This window comes from Ochotona princeps, chromosome 10 (assembly GCF_030435755.1).
Source record: "Ochotona princeps isolate mOchPri1 chromosome 10, mOchPri1.hap1, whole genome shotgun sequence".
NCBI lineage: Eukaryota > Metazoa > Chordata > Mammalia > Lagomorpha > Ochotonidae > Ochotona > Ochotona princeps.
Genome location: NC_080841.1, coordinates 32,428,411 through 32,450,919, shown reverse-complemented (window position 1 = coordinate 32,450,919; position 22,509 = coordinate 32,428,411). Strand labels below are relative to the sequence as shown.

The 22,509-nt window shown below is 51.5% G+C and overlaps 1 protein-coding gene across 1 annotated transcript in view; it reads right to left on the bottom strand.

The window, feature by feature from the left end:
* Positions 1-1,533: 1,533 nt before the first annotated feature.
* The window catches only part of STUM (stum, mechanosensory transduction mediator homolog), a 47,027-nt gene continuing 26,051 nt past the window's right edge, over positions 1,534-22,509 (bottom strand). Inside the window, exons 2-3 of the mRNA XM_058669268.1 lie at positions 5,818-5,997; positions 1,534-1,977 (exon numbers count right to left, since the gene is read on the bottom strand). Of these exons, the coding sequence (XP_058525251.1) occupies positions 1,943-1,977; positions 5,818-5,997 (215 nt within the window). The 3' untranslated portion in view covers positions 1,534-1,942. The remainder of the gene's footprint in view (positions 1,978-5,817; positions 5,998-22,509) is intronic.

Here is a 22,509-nt window from a genome sequence, read left to right as displayed (position 1 = left end):
GGAAAGTGGGCTGGGGAAAGGGACGGTCTTCCAGGAACACACTCCCCTGCATGAAGCCACCCCACACTGCAACTCACGGTGACACCTGCCACTCAAGCTGTGCCCACCTGCATCTGGATTGTCATTAAACACGCAACACAAATTGCTATCTCTTCTCTACCCCCTCAGAAGCCACCCCTAGCCCAAGCCAGGAAAATGGAATCCTTCTTTCTCTGGTGGGCGTGGGCCTTTTGAGGACTTCTTCACTTAGCGGGGCCAGCACAGAGGGGCCATGGGATGGGGGCTGAACCCATTATTTCCCTCAACTGAAGCTGTTTTCTTGGATTGCGGAGCAGCTCTGACCCCCGATGTGGCTTCCTCCAGAGCAGGGAGCTTCCAGCTTGGAGGTAGCCTGGTGTTTAGGATAAAAATCAGATCAGAGCCCCCAGTCTGAAGACATGGAAGCTCCCAGCTCCCGATTGCTGCATTCAAGTGGAAGAGGCAGTAGGAAGGGTTGAAGGCAGAGTTAGTGCTCCAACAGGGCAGTCCAGGGATGGAGGAGGGAGCAGGTGCTAAGAGCGCAAGCGCAGACAGGAAGGGATAGAGGCTCTGCCTCAGTGGACGTCCTGGCTGAGCCCTGGCTGAAGTAGGTGAGTGGCTCCAGGAAGGTCTGTTTCTCTTAGGTGCTTCCACTGAGTTGGGGGCGGCGAGGCCTCAGAGCAGGGGGAAGACAAGGTGGCTAGACACATCCCTGCTCTAACCCTGGCCAGTTGTGACTGCCAGGGAAAGCTCCTCCTCCAAGATGGACATTCTCAGGGCCTGGGGGAGTAGAGTGGGGGGGCGGGGCGAGGTAAGGATAGAGAAGACCTGCCTTTGGACCAGATCTCTCTCGATCTCTCTCTCTCTCTCTCTCTCTCTCTCTCTCTCTGCACATGGGCTCTAACTCTGTGCCAAGCAGTCCCCCATGGGTCTCCTTGCCATGGGCAGTCTACCCTTCTGTCTGCAAGGAGGATGTTGGGACAGAGGCCTCAGCACCCACAAACCTGGCTTGTACCTCCAATGGGCTTAATCCATGCATTGGTGCTGTCTGACCCGGCCTGAGCCAGCTTTGTACAGTGCTTGTTGACCCCAGTGAATCTGATGTCACACGTTTCTCTGCAGGAACATTCACAGGCCTGAGACCTGCCAAGGTAGTCCAGAGTCCCACTCAGTGGGTCATATTCCTATTTTCAGCTCCAATATTTCTGAATTCTTCTGACTCCAAGGATGTCAGAGAGAAAGGAGTATGGGTGAAGGATGCCCACCATGCCCATTCACCCCAGGTCTAGCAGTGTTGGCATCTTCCAGGCTGGAGTCACTGTCTTCCAGAGAAGTGGGGCCAGTGCTCCAACAGGGTAACAAAGCACAGCCGGGGCTCAGCGTTCAGTGGCAAGGCGGCCAGTGGTGTGAGCCCAGGAGACTCCTGCAGAAACCCACCCTCCCCCTGAGGCCCATGGCCTTTCCATGCTGGGCTGGGGACTGGTCACCCTCTCCCTGCCGGGGGCTGCTCCCATCAGGCCACAGAGTCCACTCTGAGGACACCAGGTTTTGAGGTAGGGCTTGGGGTCCCCCAGGAGATCCTTGGCTTACCTGCTCCACATTGTGTCCTGGCCATGAGCAGCAGGCGTCCCAGCCTGGAGTGCCCCAGCCCCCCTCCCATTAGCACTGCCATCTCAACCCTGATCCCCAACACTCTGGGTGCTGCACCTATGGCACTTTCTGGAACAGGAGGAGGGCCCGGCAAGCCCTCAGAGCCTGTTCAGAAAAGCAGATGCGTTTTCACAATAAATAATATTTTTAAAAATAGTCCCTTTCCACCCCAAATCCGAGAACATCAGAAGGAAACATGTAAAGGTCTTGGTGCCTGGAGCCACCTGGCTCGGTCCCTGCAGGGCCCTGGACTCTCCCTGCGGCTCCTGTGCGCTCACAGCTGCTGTGGGATGCCTTGATCCTTGTAGCCTGTGGAGAAGCAGCAGAAAAGAGATGGTCAGAGTCCCCACTCCCTTCTGGCCATCTTCCCAGGACATGCCCCCAGGCCCACACATGGTCACAAGACCAAGTTTATACTAGAGTGTCCATGACTACTAATTCCAGGATTAAAAAAAAAAAATGTCCCCATGATGGGGACTTCCCTAGGGCTTCGGTTTCAGTGGAAAACAAAAAAGAATGGATCAACAGCTGCGGAGTACTGGGTTCCCTGGGACTGTACGAGAGGAGGGTATTTGGAGCAGGGCTGGAGCATGCTGCTGTGCTCCTGACTATGTGCACAGCAGTGACCCCCCACAAACACCTGGCCTGGTGTGGTTTCCCAAGGCAGAGCCCCAGGAGGGGGTGCCAGGCAGCCTCCCCCAAGAGGCAGGCAGGGTACAGGTGGAAAGAAAAGGAGGAGGAGGAGGTAGGCAGCACACAGAGCGAATAGCCATATGTGCATATGCCCAGCTAGCTGGAGTGCTCAGACAGGAAAAGAGGACTGGACCTTAAAGACCTCATCAACACCGATAAGATCTTCAGTGAAATTTGAACACTGCTGGGACCAAGGAATTGTTGGTAATTCATGTAGGTGTGCAAAGGTATTGTGTTCATGCTGATTTTTTTTAAGATACTTTAGAATATTTATGGCTGAAATGACATGAGTGGAATTTTCTTTTAAATATTTAGTGATTTGAAAGGCAGAATGAGAAAAATCTTCTACCCAGAGGTTCACACTTCAAATGGCCTCAACAGCCAGATCTGGGCCAGGCTGAAGTCAAGAACTCTATCTGGATCTTCCATGGGTGGCAGGGGCTCAAGCACTTGGCTCATCATCTGCTGCCTTCCCAAAGTGCAATAGCAGGAAGCTGAATAGGAAGTGGAGCAGCCAGAACACAAACTTAGCCTGCTGTGTCCCATCACTGGCCTGGTGAGTGGAATTCACTGAGTTGTCATCTCCAATTGGCCAGCTAATCTAGCCTGAAGAGGAGAAGTAGGGAGCTTCTCTTTACTGAACAGCTTCTTTGCTAATTTTAAATGCTAAGAATCCAGTGCTGGGTGGGCGTTGGGGGAAAGATTTGAGGAAGACACAAACAAGCACGGCCATGAATTGATCAGAGTGAAGCTGCTGTGAATATTACCAATTCATTACTACAGGTGCACCATTTTTGTCCACGTTATAATATTTTCCAAAAACAGGGTGGCCGTTTGATATCACAGTTAAGATGCCGTTTGGGATGCCTGGGCTTGAGACCTGGCTTTGTTCCAGACTCCAGCTTCCTGCTGACACACACCCTGGCTCAAGCAGGTGGGTCCCTGCCACTCACATGAGAGACCTAGATGAAGTTCCCAACTCTTGACCTCAAGGCCCATCCCCAGCAGTCGTGAGCATTTGAGGAGTAAAACCAGCAGATGGAAGCTCTGCCCATCCATTTCTCTCTCTCTTTCAAATAAATTATTTCAATAAATAAATTTTTTTTTAAAACTTCCTAAAAATATTTTTTTCTAAAATGTAAAAACTAAAACCAAACACCCATTGACCGAGACAAAGAGTTGGATGGGCCACAAGCAGGGGTGAAGCGCCTGGGAGGACTCACCTTGGGAAACTGCAGCGGGGCAGGGAAGTGAGGCAGCAGGAGGAAGAAGGGGAAAAAGAAAAAGAGAAGCAGTCTGAAAACAGAGACCACAGGAACGTGCAAAATACAGAAGGAGGGAGGACCCAAGGAGGGCCGTGCCAGGGGCATCATGGTGGCCAGGCCCTCAGACAAGGGGCCCCATGCCGGCTGTGGCTGGCCACAGTGACCAGCAGCCAGCCCACCAGGGGGATGGACATGGCCTCCCCTTCTGATCCTGCATGCCCTATCCAGTGCCTCCCCAGTCCTGCAAGGCAACTGTACTCACACTGCGGCTCATCCCTGCCCTTACTGTCTGTCGATCCCCAGCCCTTGCTTGCCTGGACATGAAGCCAGGGACCTGGCAAAGAACAGCTGCAGTACTGGTCGGATTGCTACAAACTAAATCTGCTACAGTGCTCCAGCTTTGGCCCTGGCCCAGCTCTGTCTAGGGCATATAGTAACGTTTATCTGTGGCCAGAAGCCACATATACAAAACCTAACACTTGGGTAAAGACCCAGGTCTGCGGGTGGCAAATAGGTTTCATCTTGGTCTGATCGGCAGTGCCTGCCTACAGCCCAGTGTGGAGAAAGTATGAGATGGCTCAGCAGGAAGTGTCATGATCAATTAGCAATGTCTGCTATGAGTACAGCAGTAGAAGAGTCCACCATGGAGCTGCCAAGTGTTCATTAACCCATGACCAAGTCAGGCTTTTGTCGCTTGCTCTTTGTTATCGTTAAGACACATACAGCAGCTCACTTACAAGTTCCTGAATTTAACTTGCATTTTGATCTGCATTTCCCTGAATCCCCCACGTCGAGGTTTTTCTTGATAGTATGTTTGCAGAGGTCACCTGTGTGACACCACAAGAAACACCCACCTGTATTGTTCCAACTGCAAAGTGTTCTTCGTTATTACAAGTAGGGGCTAGAGCATCAGCAGAAAAAGCAGCTCTTTGTCCTACTGACTAGGCAGGTCAACTATGGCTACTCCGTTCAGAGGAGTCACCCTGGGACACAGACACTCACTATTGCTCAGAGCGCTTAGGGCTGCCCCCTGCCCTCTTACTCCTCAGGCTGCCCCTGATTGCCCAGCATCTGTCTGCTTTGCTCTGATGCTGGGACATCTCCCCTGCCCTCTGCTCCCAGCTACTCCCAGGCAGTCTGCCTAGCTAACCCGCTGGCTCTGAGGGTCTCGCCTCAGGTTCTGCTTCCTGTACCTTCTCTTGCCCAGTGGCCACTGGCCCTGGCCCCAGCCATTGTGTGCACACTGGATCCTGGATTGTCCCAGGATTCTGAGTTCAGGCTGAGTCAGCTCCAGACCATTCTAGGGTCCCTGGATTTTGGGCTTGCCTCCTTCCTGGGTCATCCTTCTCCTGCAAGGCTCTTACTCATGGCTCTGGCAGGTGCACCTGGGAATGGTTTTGTTGGGTATAGAACACCAGAGGGAGCACAGGGTGGGGAGTGGCATGAAGGGTAAAGCACCCCAGGGGCTAGCGTCCCCAGTGCTGAGCAACTGGGGCTTAACAAAGCAGGTGACACTGAGGAAGCACAGGGATCAGGGCCAGTGGGGCTAGCAAATGGACACAGCTGTTGGCTTCAAGGCAGTGCCCATCAGGGGCTATTTCAAACAAGGTACACTTCACTTGCTTATACAAGGCCATTTGGGTTTGCATCAAGTTCCCATAAAATGACAGGTGAAGGCCCAGTCACTGTGTGTAAGAATGAAGGAAAAACACAGGCTGTCACAGTGGGAGGAGGAATTGGAGCTGCTTGGCCCCAAGTGGGGACAAATGTACCAAGAAGTCTTTTTTCTTCTTCCTGCAAACTACATGATGGAGACAGGGAGAGGACTGCAGGCCCAGGGGGCTGAGCTCACAAGGCCACACCCACCACTGCCCAGTCTTCCCTCTTGTCTGTTTCCTTGTCTAATGGCCAAGGTCATAGGGGAGAGGGGCTTCCTCCCTCCCTCTCTTCCTTACACTTGGTGGCTGGCTCTGGGCCTGCCATGTACTCACATGTTCCGCAGGCCAGGACAGGCCAGGACAGGGGAGAGGTCCCCTGTGCCAAGCAGCCACAGCTGCTAGTCACAAAAGCTTTTTCATAACTGGGAAGCTCTGGGGAACACCTGCCACACACAGAGCCCTCCCAGTCCCACCCTGGGCCTTGTCCATCTCCCCCGCCCTCTTCCCGACCCCAGCGGCCTGCAGCTACTCACTGGCGAGGATGACCATGTCCATGCCCCAGAAGATGCTCATGATCCAGCCCACCATGACGATGGCTGTGAGGATCTGGATGAGGGCTGCGGCGATGTTCAGCCAGAAGACGCAGCACACATGCCTGTCTGGGAGGTCGGTGCGGGCCCCGCACAGCACGGTGAAAGCCGAGACAAATGTCCCTGCCAGAAGCCAGAAAGCACAGCCTTCAGAGCGCGCCGGGAGATAGACCCAGGATGCTGCAGAAGGGGCAGGTTGGAGGGGGCTGAACTCTGTGTGCAGGGAGAACCCTGAATCACAGCCACACGGATGCTAGTAACCACACAGCGTCAGGGTGAAACGCTCCATAGCCCCTCTCCCTGCCTTCACCACCTCTACAATCTCGCTAGAATGGCCAGATCCATGGAAGACCAATGGGCCTTTTCATGGTCTCTGCTGGCCATGAACAAGGGCAGCCCTGGGGTCCAGGGCTCTGCAGCTGTGCAGGGCTGTGTAAAATAAAGAACCTCTGCAGAGGCCCCAGCTTACATTAGGAAGAGACAGGCTAGGTTGGCTGCCACTTTATTTGAGAAGCCGAAAGACACACAGTTCCCACTTACCAGTTCACTCCCTTAATGTCTGCAGCTGCCAAGGCTAGAGCCAGGAGCCAGAAATTCAATCCAGGTCTCCCACATAAGTAGCAAAGGATCCAGCCACATGAGCCATCACCACTGACTCCCCAGGTGCACACTGGCAGGAAGTTGGACTTGGGGACCAGCATAGACTACTGAACTTGGGCACACCAATAGAGGCTGCAGGCATCTGGACCAGTAGGCTAGATGCCCATCTTCTCCATCACGTAGGTCAGTCCACAGGAGCACATTTGTGGTGTAGGGACTGATTTGAGCCACTACTCTTCTACTCACATAGATGTATTCATGATAACTTCAAGACACATGTGCAAATAGCACATTGTATACACTCTGGCTTGTGCAACAGATTCACACAAATGCAGTGGCACCAACTGGGATTTCACCATTCGGGAAACAATGACAGTAAGTCCTTGTTGCCATACAAGGCAGCACCCCCCACATAAGGAAGGAATAAGTTGATGGGTGTACAAGGACACTCCAACACGTTTCTGGAAAATGGAACTAGAAGATAAGCCTGTTTGGGTGCCAAAAATTTCTGAAATCCATGCAGCTTTTTCATAACATGCATTTCCCAGAAACTTCATAAAGACTGCCTATCTGAGATGAAAAAACATTGTTTTAATCTTTTCAGCAATAAACTTAAGAAATTGTGTTAGCACATTTCATATGTAGAGGTGCTAATTATTTTAAATGAATCTCACCCGTTAAGCAAAGAGTTCTTCCCAACCATAGGGTGTCAGTTCCCATGTTCCATATACCAAGCTGGAGTCTAGGGAGGAAGAGACCAGGCAGGTCCTGGGGACCTGACCCCTCCCATTGCAGAACCACTAGGCCACTCACACCACGAGTAGTGATGAATGCAGCACAGCCATAGCAGGAGAAACTGCACAGAAAAGCAGACAATTGAGGGTCTCTAGGTAGCTGATGGGGACTCAGGAGAAGGAGGAGAGAGAACATCTGGAAACAGATGTCCAAGAACTTAGAGCATAGCATGCATAGCTGAATTCATGACATGTGCAGAACAGCAAGGAGAACCCAGGCTGGGAAAGGTCCTGTGGGTCTGGCCCTGCAGTCTGACTTTCTTTTCCAGCCAATGGGAAGCTGCTGTGGAGAGTTAGAATGGAGAGCTGGAGGGTCATGTTTGAACTAATGTTGTGATTCCAAAGGGAAGATGGTCAGAAAGGGTGAGGTGGCAAGAGGGCGGGGGAGGAAGTGTGGCCCAGTCCACAGCAAGATGACGGAGCTAGGGGAGCATAACAGAGGGCGCAGAGGGAGGACTTACAAAGACAAGATGGGTGGCATCCCTGAATTGCACTACCTGCTACACTGTTGAGATGGAGGAGAGGAAGGTGCACAGAATGACTCTGGTTCTCCCATTTTCCACTCTACCTACTGAGGGCGGAGCATGGAAGATGGGGAGGGACCATGCCGGAGACTGTGATTCAGGCTGTAACCGCCTCCCAGAAAGAAAGAGGGTCATATAGGAGGACATGAAGTGCAAGGAAAGAAAGTCAAGGACAGACACAGCAGAGATGGAGGCCGAGCAGAGAGGCTGGAAAAGAGGCTGGAAGAGAGGGCTGCAGACACAGGAGTGGAGGACCTCCCAGAAGATACGGGGGACAGGCCCACCAAGGCAACCATACTCACTGGACTGGACCAGGTGGAGCCCCTGGGGTGGCTCTGCAGGGAGACTGGGAGGTGTCTGCAAACCACAGCGCAGGGTCTGGGAGAGGATGGGCTGTGGATGCCAGGCCCTGAGTGAGGGCTGCTCAACATGAAATGGAAATCTGTGCAGGCAAGAAAAAAGGATGGAGATCTGCAGAGGGGGTGTCTGTGGACGTCCCTGATCAGATGGGAAGGCCACTTGGAAGGGGCTGGAAGGCAAGGTTTCCCACACCAGCATGACCTTTGGACAGAGGACCACAGCAATGCAGATTCCAAGGCCCCTACCTGCAGACCACCCATGGCACAGGGGCATCCAGGAATAAAAACTCCCCAGCTGACACTAAAGGACAACCAGGTATGAGAGGCTTCCCTATAGGGGAAAGGAGTTAACTTCACAGATCCAGGCCCAGGAAAGCACATAAACCTTGCTGGGAACCAGTTATCTATGCTGGCTTTTCCCTTGGGCCACACTGTCCCCTGTGTGACTCAGAGCTGAAGTTAATCTCAACAGAGGAGGCAGGGAGATAGGGCCCTGAGCCTGGTGCTCCGGAGGTGCCAGGACTTGGCTAACACTGACTAGCCCAAGGAAAATCCTGGTCATGAACTATGCTGTCAACCCCAGGACAAACAATTTATAAGACACCTGGTACATAGGCACACACTGGGCATACAGGCACACACCTGTACTTCACACATCCTGCTGTGATGTGAGAAAGCCAGGCAGCTAGGAACCGGCTGAGGAAGCTCCCCCCACCAGCCTTTGGAGGCAAGGCCTCTTGGGCCACCACTGATCCTGCTGTCACCTCTGGGCTGGCAGCTTTCCCAAAGAGCTCAGCGCTTCAGGTCAAGACACAGCCACAGGGAGTGGAAAGGTGCAGAAATCCCCAAGGGGACTCTCTGGGCCTAAACTCCAGGTTCAAATAGTCAGCAGGAAGAAGTTGGCTGAATACCAGCCCCGTCCCAGGGCCTGGCCATGTGTCCTGCAGACTTCTCTGGCTAACAGAGGCCATGGCCATAGAGGGCCAATGTACGTCCAAGGTTAGACCAGTTCTATATCCCTAGGGCCTCTGTCCAGTAGCATTTGTGAAGTTGTTGGGCCTCGCTCCTGCAAGCACAAGAGAAGCAGTGGAAGTAGCCACTGTTGTCTCTCCACAGAAGAGGGGCAGGTACCCGGGCAGGCCCAGGGCCTCCCTGGATTCAGCTATCCACATGGTGCCCATGGGAGCCCTGGCCTGTGCGGGGTTTGGGTCAGGCCGATCCTAGATGTCACATGCAGCTGGTTCAGTGGTCATTCAGCTGTGCCACTGGCTTGCACCTGGACACCTGCCTGTACTCATCGGGAAGGGCAGGGTGAGAACTACTCACACTGCAAGCTCTGGGGACAAGAAGAAAATGGCAGGGAGGCCCTGGGCTTTGTAGCCCAGCTGGAAGGACAAGCCACACCCTGAGTAAAGAGTCCAGTGCCAAAGAGTGCCTAGTCAAGGTCAGAATGAGGCACATGGAAGATCACATCCAGGGTCAAACTCAACCCTACGAAGCTTAGATTCTCACAATTGGGAGTGGTTGGGTGGGGTGTGAGAAGCAACGAGGGTTATGCTAGAAATCTGCCTCCCTGGCCCTGCCACCTGACTCTAACTCAGGAGGCCCTGGCAGCATCTACTCCAGCTCTGGGAAAACAATAGAGAGCTGGCTGCAAGTACACAAACGCTCCTGGTCAGGAGTCCTAGAGATGATGCAGAAGTGGCCTGACCGCAGATGTAAGTCCCTGTGACCATGGCTTGTGTTAGCCAGAGGAGACTGCAGGAGACATGGCCAGGCCCTGGGGCAGAGGGTGGGTGTTCAGCTGACTCCTTCCCGCTGACTCCTTTGAGCTGTTTTCTTCAGAAATGGGGCCGAAGGAAGTGGATCTCACATACAACCCTGGGCACCCTGGGAAGGCTCCATCACTCCATTGCTCCAGGGCAGAACATGGGAAAGGCAGAACACAGCAGGAAAGAGAAGGTTCTGGGGGATAGGAATGCGGGGCCAAGCCCAGTCCAAGTGCAAAAAAACTGTGCCTTCCCTGAAACTGGGCAAGGTCATCCTCCCAAAGAGGCTGCAGACCCTGCCTGACAAGCAGCTTGCAAGGAGGACACACAGAGCATTGCAGAGCAGCACACGGGCCATTCCAGGACCCTTGTCACTCTGAGCATACTCCAAGCTCCTCAGAGGGGATTGGCTAGTGCCCTTCACCCCGACACCCTGGGCCAGTATGGGGACAGAGCGGTCTGTGAAGGATGTTTAACACGCGCAGCAGCTCATCAGCTTCCTATAGGCACCCCCAAAGGAAGTGCAGGTTCGCTCCTGCCATCAGCTGCTCCCAGCAGCCCTGGATCTATCTTGGACATACCCACACCTGAGACAGGCAGTGAATTTATTATGACTGAGACCTTTCAAGCAAAGACGAAAATGGAGGAACAACAGAAAGGTGGCCTTCTGCCTCCCAGCAGAGGTGCCAGCACCCTAAATATCTTCTTTGGCCCCCATTGCTCCTCCATACCCACTCCCCTCTCCTCCCTTCCTCTCCTCTCTCCCTTCCCTCCCCTTTCCCCTCTCCTCCCCTCTTTTGCCCTCCTCTCCTTTGCCCGGACACTAGGCACTAGCTCAGGGCCTAGTGTCAGAAAAGCCTTCGGGAGGTCACCTGGCAGGCTGAAGACTGAGGAGCCAGTGGAGAGGGTGGAGGTGTTTGGTGGTTGGGAGGGGTATGTGGCAGCAGGTGTACAGGAGCAACCTCTGTAGGTGCCCTCAGAGGAACAGTAGGAAGGGGCTGCAGTTCCTGCCCAAGTGTGTGTCTGGAAGGGGACTGGGATGGGAGCCCACCAGCTGCCACACACAGTTCTGAGGACAGGAAAAAAGACCAGCCCCCTCCTCCATCCCCCTTGGTACCTCCATCTGATGGTGATCCCACGGGAGGTCAAGTCAGGCCAGAGCTGATAAGTAATTCTAATGACTCCAGGTGTCGCATCAGGCTCTCTGTGCTTGTTAACAAGCCTCATCTGCCTTTAGCCTTCTCCTCCTAGATCTGTGCCAAGTCCCCAGCTTGGAGGGGAACAGGGGCTGGGGAAACCTCAGAACAAATCTAGACAACTTAGGGCTCTCCCTGGGTGTAAAGCTGGAGCAGAAATGCAGCCACATAGCACGTCTCAGTTCCCTGGCTCTCACCCTTATCCTGACAGCATCTGGGCTTAGAGGTGAAGGTGAGCTAAGGAGACTGGGGTAGGAGTGGGCTGGAAAGGCAAGAAGAGAAGCAAGAGCGGCAGGGGAACCCAGAGCCTGGACGGTAGCTGGCTCCTTCCCACAGCTCTCTGCTAGGGGCAGTCAGGCAGGCAGTGAGATGGGCAGGACGATGGCAGTGGCATTTGTTGGCGAGGGTGGCATGGCTTCCAGCTCCTTAGAATTTGCATCCTGACAAGGGGGCATTTGCATGGGCTGATAAGACACAGGGAGGGGTCTTACCCAATGCCAGTGAAGGGGGTCCTCCTGTGGGCAAAGGCACCCAGAAGCCCACAAGAAACAGAGAACATGGCCCCCAAGGCGACACCTTGCCCTAATGTGTTTTCCGCAGTCTTCACATTTATGGGTGTAGGAAACCAGCTCGTTTCACACACACCAGGTATGGTTGCCAGTATATTCATTCCCTCAAACATTTCTGCTTTCTGTTGAGAATCCTGAGAATCCCCTCTGCCAGCTCTTTTGAAATAGACCATGAATTGCCAGCTGTGATACGGAATTGCTCTGCTGTAACAGAGAACTCTAGAACAGGTTCCTCCTACCTAAGTATATTTTGCGACCTGCTATCCAACCTCCCTCTCTCCTCCATCTTTCCATCCTTCCCCAGCTCTTACCACAACTCCACTCTCTTTCTTCTATGAGATTAACTTGTTTTAGCTTCCACATCTGAGTGAGGAGGATGTGCAGTCTTTGTCTTTCTGTGCCTAGTTTACTTCCCTTCACACAATGTCCTTGGGTTCATCCTTGCTGCTGCAAAGAACAGTATTCATTCTTTTCCTATGGCTGGATGAGAGACTCTGGTGTGGGCCCAACGTGGTAGCCTAGCAGCTAAAGTCCTTGCCTTGCATGCACTGGAATCCCATATGGGTGCCAGTTCTAGTCCCAGCAGCCCCGCTTCCCATCCAGCTCCCTGCTTATGGCCTGGGAAAGCAGTGGAGTACAACCCAAAGCCTTGGGGCCCTGTAGCCACATGGGAGACCCGGAAGAGGCTCCAGGCTTCGGATTGGCTCAGTTCCAGCCATTGGGGTCACTTGGGGGAGTGAATCAACAGAAGATTTTCCTCTCTGTCTCTCCTCCTCTATGTATATATGACTTTTCAATAAAAATAAAAATAAATCTTACAAAAAAAAAGAGTCTCTGATGTGTGTATACACTACATTTCCTTGATCCAGTCAACTGCCGACAGACATTCCACTTGTTGGCTGTTGTGACTAATGCTGCAGTAGGCCCCACTGCAGGTGTCTTCCACAGGCCACTTCTCTTTCCTGTGGATATTGTCCAGCATCGGGATGGCTGGGTCAGATGCACTGGAATGCAGCTCTACTTGCAGTTCTTCAAGGAATACTCCATAATGGAAATACTGCTTTTAATACTGCTATTAATTTACCTCCCACCCACAGTAATGAGAGCTTCCTTTCTCCCCATCCTTGCCAGCCTGTTATATTCTGACATTTTGGTAGCAGCCACATAGTGTCTGTCATCCACAGGTGCTAAAGACATGGCACCCAGGTTCACGATTGAGTCTAGGTCCATTGCTTGGAACTTTCAAGAAATACCTACCACATACTCTGCATTGCACTGTTAAAGTCTAATTGCTCCATATTGACCCAAGCCAGGCTGCTCCTAGGCCTCCAGCACCTGTGAGTGTGTGTGAACTCACGTGTGCCAGGTGCCAGCGGGAGCTCATAGGTGTGGGTGACCACTGGGATTGGGCAGAGTGCCCAAGCTGTGACCTCGAAGCATGTGGGAGGACAGTACACACTGCATTCTCCTTGAACCATTAGGAAAGTGACAGATGATACCATGCTGCACAGACAAGAACAGAGCAGTATTTCCAATCATGCCACGTAAACCTGGAAGCCTGCATTCCTAGGGGCAGTGTCACCTTGTGGTAGACTTGTGGTATCCTTCCTCCAACCTAGATCCATGTGTTAAAGCTTTAGTGGTCTTCAATGCTATGGTATTTGGAGGTAGGGATTACAGTGATTAGATCTGGATGGGGTCACAGGTTGGAGACCCCAGAATATGACTGATGTCCTTCTAAAGGGATGAAGAGACCCAGTTGTTCTCTCATGCGTGCTTGTGTTCCCCCAGAGCCCCCAGCAGGCTAAGCAGGCTGACAAACGACTCGTGCCAGAACCTGATGGTGCTGGTACCCTGGTCTCAGACTCCACAGCCACCAGACCTGTGAGAAATAAATGGCTGAAGCCACCTAGGCCATGCTCTTCTGCTATAGTAGCCCAGACCAACATGAACCTGTTCTACTCAGCTTGATGTTAGAGCCAAGAAATGCCCAGGGCAGCCAACTTTCTACAGAGAGCCAAGGTTTCTATAGCTCACAGTTTTGGAGGGCCAAGAGCATGGCACCTGCGTCATCTCAGTTCTGGTGACGACCAAATGGCAAATAGCAGATGGCCCTGCCATGGTGGGAGCAGTGTTGGAACAAGAGGTGTCATCTCAAGCCAGGAGCAGAGACAGTGGGGGTGGAAGGGCAACAAAGTCAGGCTTTAGAACCACCCGCTGGTGAGAACTGCCTCCCAACAGCACCACTCTGGACGCTAGGCCTTTAATGACATGTACTTTTGAAGGGGTACCCAAGTCATAGCAGTGCCTCCTCCACCAGAAAACCATAACAAATTTATTTTGCCCATTCATTTTTCCCTGTATTCAAGCTAGTAATATGAAGCACTCGCTGAGAGCCAAGAACCAGGCCCCATCCATGTGTACCACAACCAAAATAACACTACCCAAGCTGTCAAGAATCCCAGGGCAGTGACAGGGAAAAAGAGTTCCCAGAGTACAAAGCCGTGTGGTCAGTCTGGCGAGCAAGGAGGGCTAGGCAGGGAGGAGGGATGACTTTGGGCTCAGAGGTGGCCTCTGGAGCCAGAGGTCAGGGTCCAGATCTCACAAAGAAGTCTCCAGCCCCTCAACCACCACCATCTGTGGGATGCAGGTGATGGTAGTAGCCTGCCTCCAAGGGTAGCGGGAGAATTCAGCAAATGCATGTGAAGGCCTTGTGAAGAACACAATATGAACCCTATGAGAGCTACATGGGCACCTGAGGGAGGCCCCTCCAGACAAGAAAAGGGTAGTGGCCAGGATCGTCCTCCCCCAAGAGGAGGAGAACTGGAACCAACTCTTGGCAAACAAGGTGTATTAACAGTGAACATGAATTTGAAGCTGAACATCTCAAAGAATCCTGCTTGCACAATGGCGTCTGGCCAATGGCACTATTCTTCACACCACCTTGGGGGAAAAAAAAGTACTGTGACTGCTAGGATCACATGTCAGCCTCGGGAAGCATGAGGCTCAGTGCTCATCCATCTGCCTTGGCATTCTGCAGCCAGTAGCAAATGTGAGGGTGATGACTACGCGGTGAGATGGAAGAGTGCTCTAAGTGCAATTTCAAAAATAGTGTGTGTACTCTGGGGGAGGGGTTGCTATTTAAAAATATTTACATGTGAGGACAAGGACTGGAATGTAATAAGAAAAAAAATTGTTTTGCCATGGCAGAATTCTAGGTAACATTTCTTCATTTTTCAAAACCAAGTTCTCTCTTGGCTTAAAAAAAGAAAGAACAAACAAACAAAAAAAACAGAAAGATGCAATTGTGTGGGGATGTTCATCAAACACACTCGTGCTGGCCACTCCAGTGGTCAAACGAACTGGGGAACAGACGTGCAGCCACCTGGCACAGATAAACCAAGGAGGTGCGAGGCCCAGGACTGTGCCGAGCCTGGGACAGAAGCCCCCCAGGCTGCAGGAACACCTCTGGAATGTGGCATCATTTCCAGTTAACCAGACAAGGGTGGGGGCCCAGGCTCAGTTGCTGCAGGTGGGAAGGGAAGCCAAGTTAAAACTACAGTATCAAGAGACCTTGAAGAGCTCATGTGGGTTCATTTAGATGTCTGAGATACAACAACAGTGAAAAGGGCAGTTGCTGCACCAGCTGAGCCAGGTCCCAGCCTCCCCAAGCACCGGTGAGGAAGGAGGCAAAACAATAGGATCTCTTTCAGGGGCCTGTGCTCAGGTGCTCCGCGTCTAGCTGGTGACCCCCTGGAGGTGTGGCAGATACATCTGCTCCCTCCTGGAACAGTGTGGACAATGTGTCCTCCTAGTGCAGGGATGGCTTCCTGCCAGAGCTCACAGATCAGGCTCGGGATGGCTTTCCTCACAAGAAGCTGTCATTACCATTCATGTCACAGGAAAGGACTACCCCTGAAAAGGGAGGGGAGTCCCTTGTGGTCTGTATCTTGAAAGTAACTGATTTGGGGCTGGCATGATGGCAAGCAGACCAATACTTTGCCTGTAAATGCCAGCATCCCATATGGGTACCAATTCAAGCCGAGACTGCTACACTTCCAATCCAGTTCCCTGCTGATGGTACGGAAAAGCAGCAGAGGATGGACAAGGCCGTAGTCCCCTGAACCCATGTAGGAGACACAGAAGAAGCTCCTGGCTCCTGGCTTCAGACCAGCCCAGTTCTGGTCACTGCAACCATTTGAGAAGTAAAGTAGAAGGAAAATAAATCTCTGTGTGTGTGTGTAACTCCATTTTCAAATAAAAATAAATAAATCTTACATGAAGAAGGAAAAGAAGAAGAGGAGAAGAAAATGACTCAAACAGGCTGAAATGATAAAGGGACTTATTGGTTGACACGGCTGGAAAAGTCCAGAAAGGCAGAGTGGAGTTGGTAGATTATAGCTGATACAACCTATGCAATGGCACTATTACCATTTCCTGACTCTAAGCTTTAGCAACTTACTCTGCCTCTGGAAGCCTCGTCAACACTTTGTAGGCCAATCTGCTCATTTATCAGATACAGGTTATGGCAATATTCGCATCCCAGGGGCTCTGGACAAAGCTGAATATAGTGCGTGCATGAAGAGTTCCTGGAAGATACTAAGCACTTAATGGCTGCTTTTTTTGTTAATAAGAATTCAAAGTTGCTTTGATTCCTTGGCTCGCTAATTCAACACGGATCCAGAGTCTTCCATCTCTGCATTCCAAAGGTCACCTTCCTTCATGGTGACAAAATGATTGTAGCAGTTTCAGATTTCATATTCATATGCCACATGTCCAGAAGAGACCAAAGTTTTCTGTCCCATCATGTCAGTGGAGTCCTGGGATTTGTGCAGGTCAGAGCGTTGAGACCTTACACTCATCCCTGAATCAATGATCTGGAGAAAGAAATGGAATCTGCTGATTGCCTTAAGCATTTGAGTCTACTCTTGAAGCTAAAAGTCAGGTCAGCTTCCACCACAAGTCCCAGGCTGCTGGAAGGTGGCATCAACCCCTTTGTAAAAAATCTAGATTTTCTTGGGAAGTTAGAAGAGGGCAAAATGCTGTTGAGCAAGCGATCAGCAACATTCACTAGCAGGGGAGAAATGTGTTAGAAAATCAAGCAAAGCAATGATAAATAGAATAAATCCAGATGATGGATTTGGCAACTTTAAAACATGACCCCTAATTTTCTGGGGTTTTTGTTTTGCTTTGTTTTGTTTTTGTGTTGTGCTTTTGATATCCTTCTTCTAAAAGACAGAGTCTCACCATCCCCTGTGAAATCTGCTGAACACCAACAGATTACAACAGGAACAGCAACGGGCTCATTTCCTAGGCAGATGTTAACCAACAAACAATGGGGCTTCCTTTGCCTTCGACTAACAATGCATAGACCCAGTCACCATGCTGTAAGGAAGCACAAAGTAGTCCTTATGCAGAGGCCTGGGATGTTTGGTCCAGCCACCAGCTCAGGGGCAGTACCAACCAACAACCAGTGTCAGCTGCCAGGCATGCCAGTAAAGACATGGGCTCCAGACAATGCTGAACCCCAGCCATCAGGCCACTTTTGACTTTGTCTTGCTGACTGAGGTTCCATATGTCAAGGAACAGAGACAAGATAATCCCAGTGTGTCCTCCTAGCCAAACTCCCAACACACAAAATTGATGAGTGTCTCCCAATGTTTTGTTTTGTTTTGTTTTGTTTTTTTCACAGCCACTGGGTAACTGTACAACTAATGGCTGGAGCAAGACTGTCCCTGGGCAGTATGGCCCTGGTCAGGGAACAAGGGTGGCAGGGATTAGAAAAGCTGTTGGATGCTCCCAGGCATCCCTGAGCATCTGACCAGAATCCTAGATGATCTGTTCTGTTGGTCTAATGGGGGTATAAGGGTCCTTATTCTACCCTCCAGCCCAGAATCCTGCCTGGACCAAGCCAGGAAAGACTAGGAAATTCTCTTGGGAGAACACTGAGGCAATGTAATAGAAGTGCTTGGTGTTATCGAAAGATACAAACACATCCAGAGGTGGCAGGCCTGAAGTAGAGGCTGCTCTGTCCTGTGGCTAGGAAGCTCCTATTTCATGCCTCCTAAGCACAAAACCAGACTCTTGCCTCCCTCCCAAGCTCTCCCTTCCGTTGACAGTCAAGAGGATGACTCGGTGGCAGAAGGAAGTGCTGTGCTGGACACAGAGCTGTGGACAGGACCAGTGAGAATTAGCCCCCTGAGGACCTTTCTAGATGGACAGCGATGCATTAGTCCCTTAGGCTAGATGTGCATGCTTCCTTGTCTCATGAAGGTGCCTTCCCTCCTCCTAGGGTCAAGGGTATCCATGCAGCAGCAGTCATCATCTCTGCTCAAAACGTGCTGGGCACTCATGCAAGACTAGTTGCCTACTACATGACCTATCCTAACTTCTACAGCCATCCTATAGCTTTCTCGTCACTAACAGACAAGAGTGGGACTCAAACAAAGGCAACATTAGCCAACAACCAGGAAATCGCCCCATTCTGCACTCATTGTGCACCCCGTCCTGTGCAATTGATCTCCACTGGTTCTGCAATTAGGCAGTAAAGTTTGTCTGCATGCCCTAGGAACCCAGCTGGCCTTGTGGCCCTCATTGGCTAGGAGGAAGTGGTGCAGGTGTGGTGCGGTGCCAGTGGCAAGCCCGGACCACAAGGCCATGCTTTTGCTGGCTCTGGTAGAGCTCTCTGCAGCCACCATGTGAACAAGCCCTGCCAGGCTGGTGGTGGACGATACCCATTGAGGACAGCTCCAGGCATCCAGCATACCCATCTGAGAACAACTAAAGCCTAGCCTGACCAAAAGTATTACCCTCCTGCGCCCAGCCCTTAGAGTCAGGAATGCGATCCATGGGAGGCACTAGGTTTTGGGAAAGGTGGCCATGCAGCAAGAGTTCACAAGGTGCCTTGTGCCTCAATCACCAGAAAAGATGCACAGGAGGCGTAGGAGCCATGGCCACGACCTCCCACTCCAGCTCCATCAGAGAACAAGAGGGTCAGGGGTTGTGGGCTCCCACAGAGGGGGATGCCCTGGGACTGCAGAAGACTTTTGTAGGACAGGAAAGTTGAACCAAATGGCCTGGCTTCCTATATGGTCTTCCAGAAACCAAATGTGAAAAGACACTTCAGGAACCATGGACTGAACTCTTCAAGGGGCCAGGGCCCTGTAGATTTGAGAAACCTTTAGAAAGGACCCAGAATAAAAGAATAAAACCCTGTTACCCTGAGGGAGACCTGCTTCAGAGTAGGGTCCCGGCAAGGGGGCACCCAGTGCCACCTCCATCCTGGTGGAGCTGTGAGGCTGTGGGAAGGACTTCTGGGACCAACGCTTGCAGAAGGGGTCCGGGAAGGGCTTTGGTGCCACCATGGCTGCAGGCAGACTTAGCTGAAGGAGATCTGAAGGGAAGGGATGTAGAGACAGTGATCTGTGACATAGGAGCAGGTCTATGACCAGGTCTGTGACCAGGTCTGTGACCAGGAGCAGGACTGGAGCAGGCAGGCGCCGGGTGGACAAGAGGCAGGTTTCGGTGGACCTGCAGAAGGACCTCCACAACTGTGATGGGAACATGGGAGTGTCCTGAGGACACTGAGCCAGGCCCAACTTAGAAGAAACCCTTAACAAACATAGTGAGCCCCTTAGCCCTGGCTCCCTCCCAGCATGCACAGCTTTCTTCTTCTCAGCCCTGCTTGCTGGTTGCCAATTCTCCCACCTCTGGAAGGCTGCCCACCCTCCCTGACCAGCACCTTACTCCTTCCCATCACATGGTCCAGCTCAGAGCCAGGGGCTTCCATGCACAGCCCACCTCTGCTCCACCCTGGGCTCCTCATGCCTTTGGATCATCTCCCTTTGAACTGGAGTTGTCTGGATCTGCTCTGCCCCATCACAAGGTAAATCCAAGGGTCCCAACCTTGTCTGGTTCTCTTGGTGGCCCTTACCCCACCTAAAAGCATAACTGGTACAGCGAAGGCTTGCCTGGAGTATTACATGAGCCTGAATAGGAATACTCGGTAATTACTAAATAAGCCCATGTATCTCCTGGTTCTTAACCATGTCCTGGTGATGATGTGGTGAAGAATAAGAACCTCCAGGGAAAAAAAAAAAGCAAGATCTAGTGGGGACTGTGACATGATCCCAAAGGAGACCAAGCCACTAGCTTTTGATACCTGCAACATTAATCCCACCAGTGACCAAGGTATGGAGAAGGGCCATGGTCTGAATATGTCCCAAGAAGCTCATACATTTGAGCCTTAATTCCCAGGGCAGCAGTGTGGAAAGGTGTTGCCTGTGGCAGGTGTTGAAGTCAAGTCATGAGAGCTGCACCTCCAGCATGGACTAAGGCCATTCTCAAGGGCATTGGCTTTGTTAGAGGAAGGAGCTCTTCTGCACCTGCGTGCTTGTCTGGTCACCTCCCAACCGTGTGATGACCCCGCACAATGCCCTTGTCTGACACAGGCAGCATACCTCAGGATTTGCAAGCCCCCAGATCATGAGCCAAGTAAAGCTCTTTTATTTTTCTTTTATAAATGGCCCAGTAATAGGATTAAAGCAACCGAAGACAGATGATAAGAGGAGGAACATGCATGCATTTTTCCAGCAATGGAGAGAGATCCTCATAAAGAATGAAGACAAAGGTGAACCTGTATCTTGGATGCTGATCTCACAGAGTCAACAAACAGATGCATGGGGATATATAGCTATTTGTGTCCAGAGAGAGGCCCTTGGGGTAGTGGGGGAAGGGGACAGGAAAGAAAAGAATTGATACTTGCTAAGCACCTACCAGATCCCACATAACAGAATTGGGCAGAGTTGCCACATAAAATACAGGAAACCTAACTGAATTGGAATTAAGCAAGGAGTAATACTTTAGAGTACAACTGTTCTAAATATTATATAGGACATACTTAAATAGTGACAAAAATTCTGCTTAGTTGAAGCTTACATTCAAATACTATGCAATATATGTCTTTGTCTGAAACTCAAATTTTGCAAGGAATCCTGTATTTTGATTTGTGGACAATCCGAAAGCCTTAAAAGACTCTCTGTGCATATTCACCTCCAGCCAACAACTTCCATGTATCTGCCTGGCAGCCATGGCTAGGATCATTACACTTAAATACCGTCGAAAGTTGCGAGATACGGCCCCATTTCATCTTCCCAAGAAGTCTATAATGGAGACAGAGTAACTTCCAGCAGGTGGGTGTCATGGCTCAGCAAGCCACAGCCTGTAACATGGGCATCTTATTATTGGGACTACGTTTCCCAGCCTCCTCTGCAGGCAGGAGATGCCATGTGGCTGAGTCTGGGCCAATGGCCTGTGCATAGAAGAGCAAAATTGCTGAATCATCTGTGTGTTCAAGACTGATGCTTTCTTGTTCTATGGACTGGAAAGTGGATATGGCAGTGATCCAACCTCAACCACAGAGGCTAGAACAGCATCCAGGGCCTTGGCGGGCCCTGGATGAAGAATGGTTGCCAAACTGGATAACAGAGATGATCTCCTGGAGCAGAGCTCGAGCCCCGGCCTGGCCTGGCCTCACTGCTTGGCGGCAGAAAAAGGAGGTCTGCTGCCTAGAAGACAAGGCGTGTCAGCCTCTTGGTTGCAGCAGCACAGCTTCTGCTGTAACTCACAGACCTCCAGACAGCAGGCCCCGGGCTCTCCTGTGGCCTGCAGTCACACCAGGGTCCCCAGGTGCTTCCCGCTTTCCTAACTGCTCAAGGCCTTTCACAGACCACAGGGAGGCCAGCTCCTGAGAGTAGCTGCCAGGAGGAGAGTCGCCCCTCCCCCTGCACAGGCTGGGCAGCCCCAAAATGTGAACTCTGCCTCTGAGGCCAGTCTTCTGGACAGCCTGGTTCTGCCACTTACTCCCTGTCACTTTGTGGCTTTGTGCCTTGAATGCCTCACCTGAATGTGACAGTGACTTCACTGGCCTCTTGGTACTGAAGGAGGGTGTCTGAAACAGTGGGTATCACCCCAGTAAGCCCCAAGAAGTGCATGCCTAGCTGTTATGACTTTAGGAAACAGGCTGCCTTTTGCTCTCTCCTTGATTTTGCCAGCACCAGTTCAATGCCTGGTTTGTGGCTGGCCTTACCGAGGGTTTGCTACACGACTGGATCTCTAGAGAGTCATGAATCATAGCTGAAGAGCTAAATGTCTGCACAGCTACGCCACTTGTGTCCTGGGCTGCTGTTGTCCTGCATCCTTGTGGCTGCTGGAAGCTAGAGGGGTGGAACAGGAGTTAGTATTTGAACGGTCCAGAGTTCCAGCTTGGGAAGAGGAGAATGTTCTGGAAATGAACGGTGCTGGTGATTGAAGACTCTGTGAAAGTACTTAATGCCACTGGATGACCCACCTACAAATGGCTAGGTATTTCTGGCATGTCTGCTTGCCCCTAACTTAAAAAGAATGTCCATGGAATGTGTGCTAAGTCACTAACTGCTGGCAATCTTAGTGATAAATGGGTTTTTTTCCCTGAGCTAACCATCCCACACACCAGCCCTCCACAGCTGAACTGAATCTCATCCCAGCTTTCAGAGGATGGGGAGAAAGCTCTTTTCATTCCCTGCTGTGAACATCAAGCTCATTAAAGTAGCCCAACTCACAGGGTGTGAATGCTGAAGTCACAGCTGCCTGCCTCCAAGGGAGACTTCTGTCTGGGAATAGTCCAGCGCCAGCCCTGTCTAGCTAAGTTTGCTCCCACAGCCATTTAGCTCCAGGAAACTGTGTGCCTCTCTCCTCCCTGATCCCCCTTAAAGAGGTACTGCTGGGACCTGAAGTAAGGATAGATCATCCATCTACCTTCCTGCCTGGGAACTTTGAGAAGTGGAT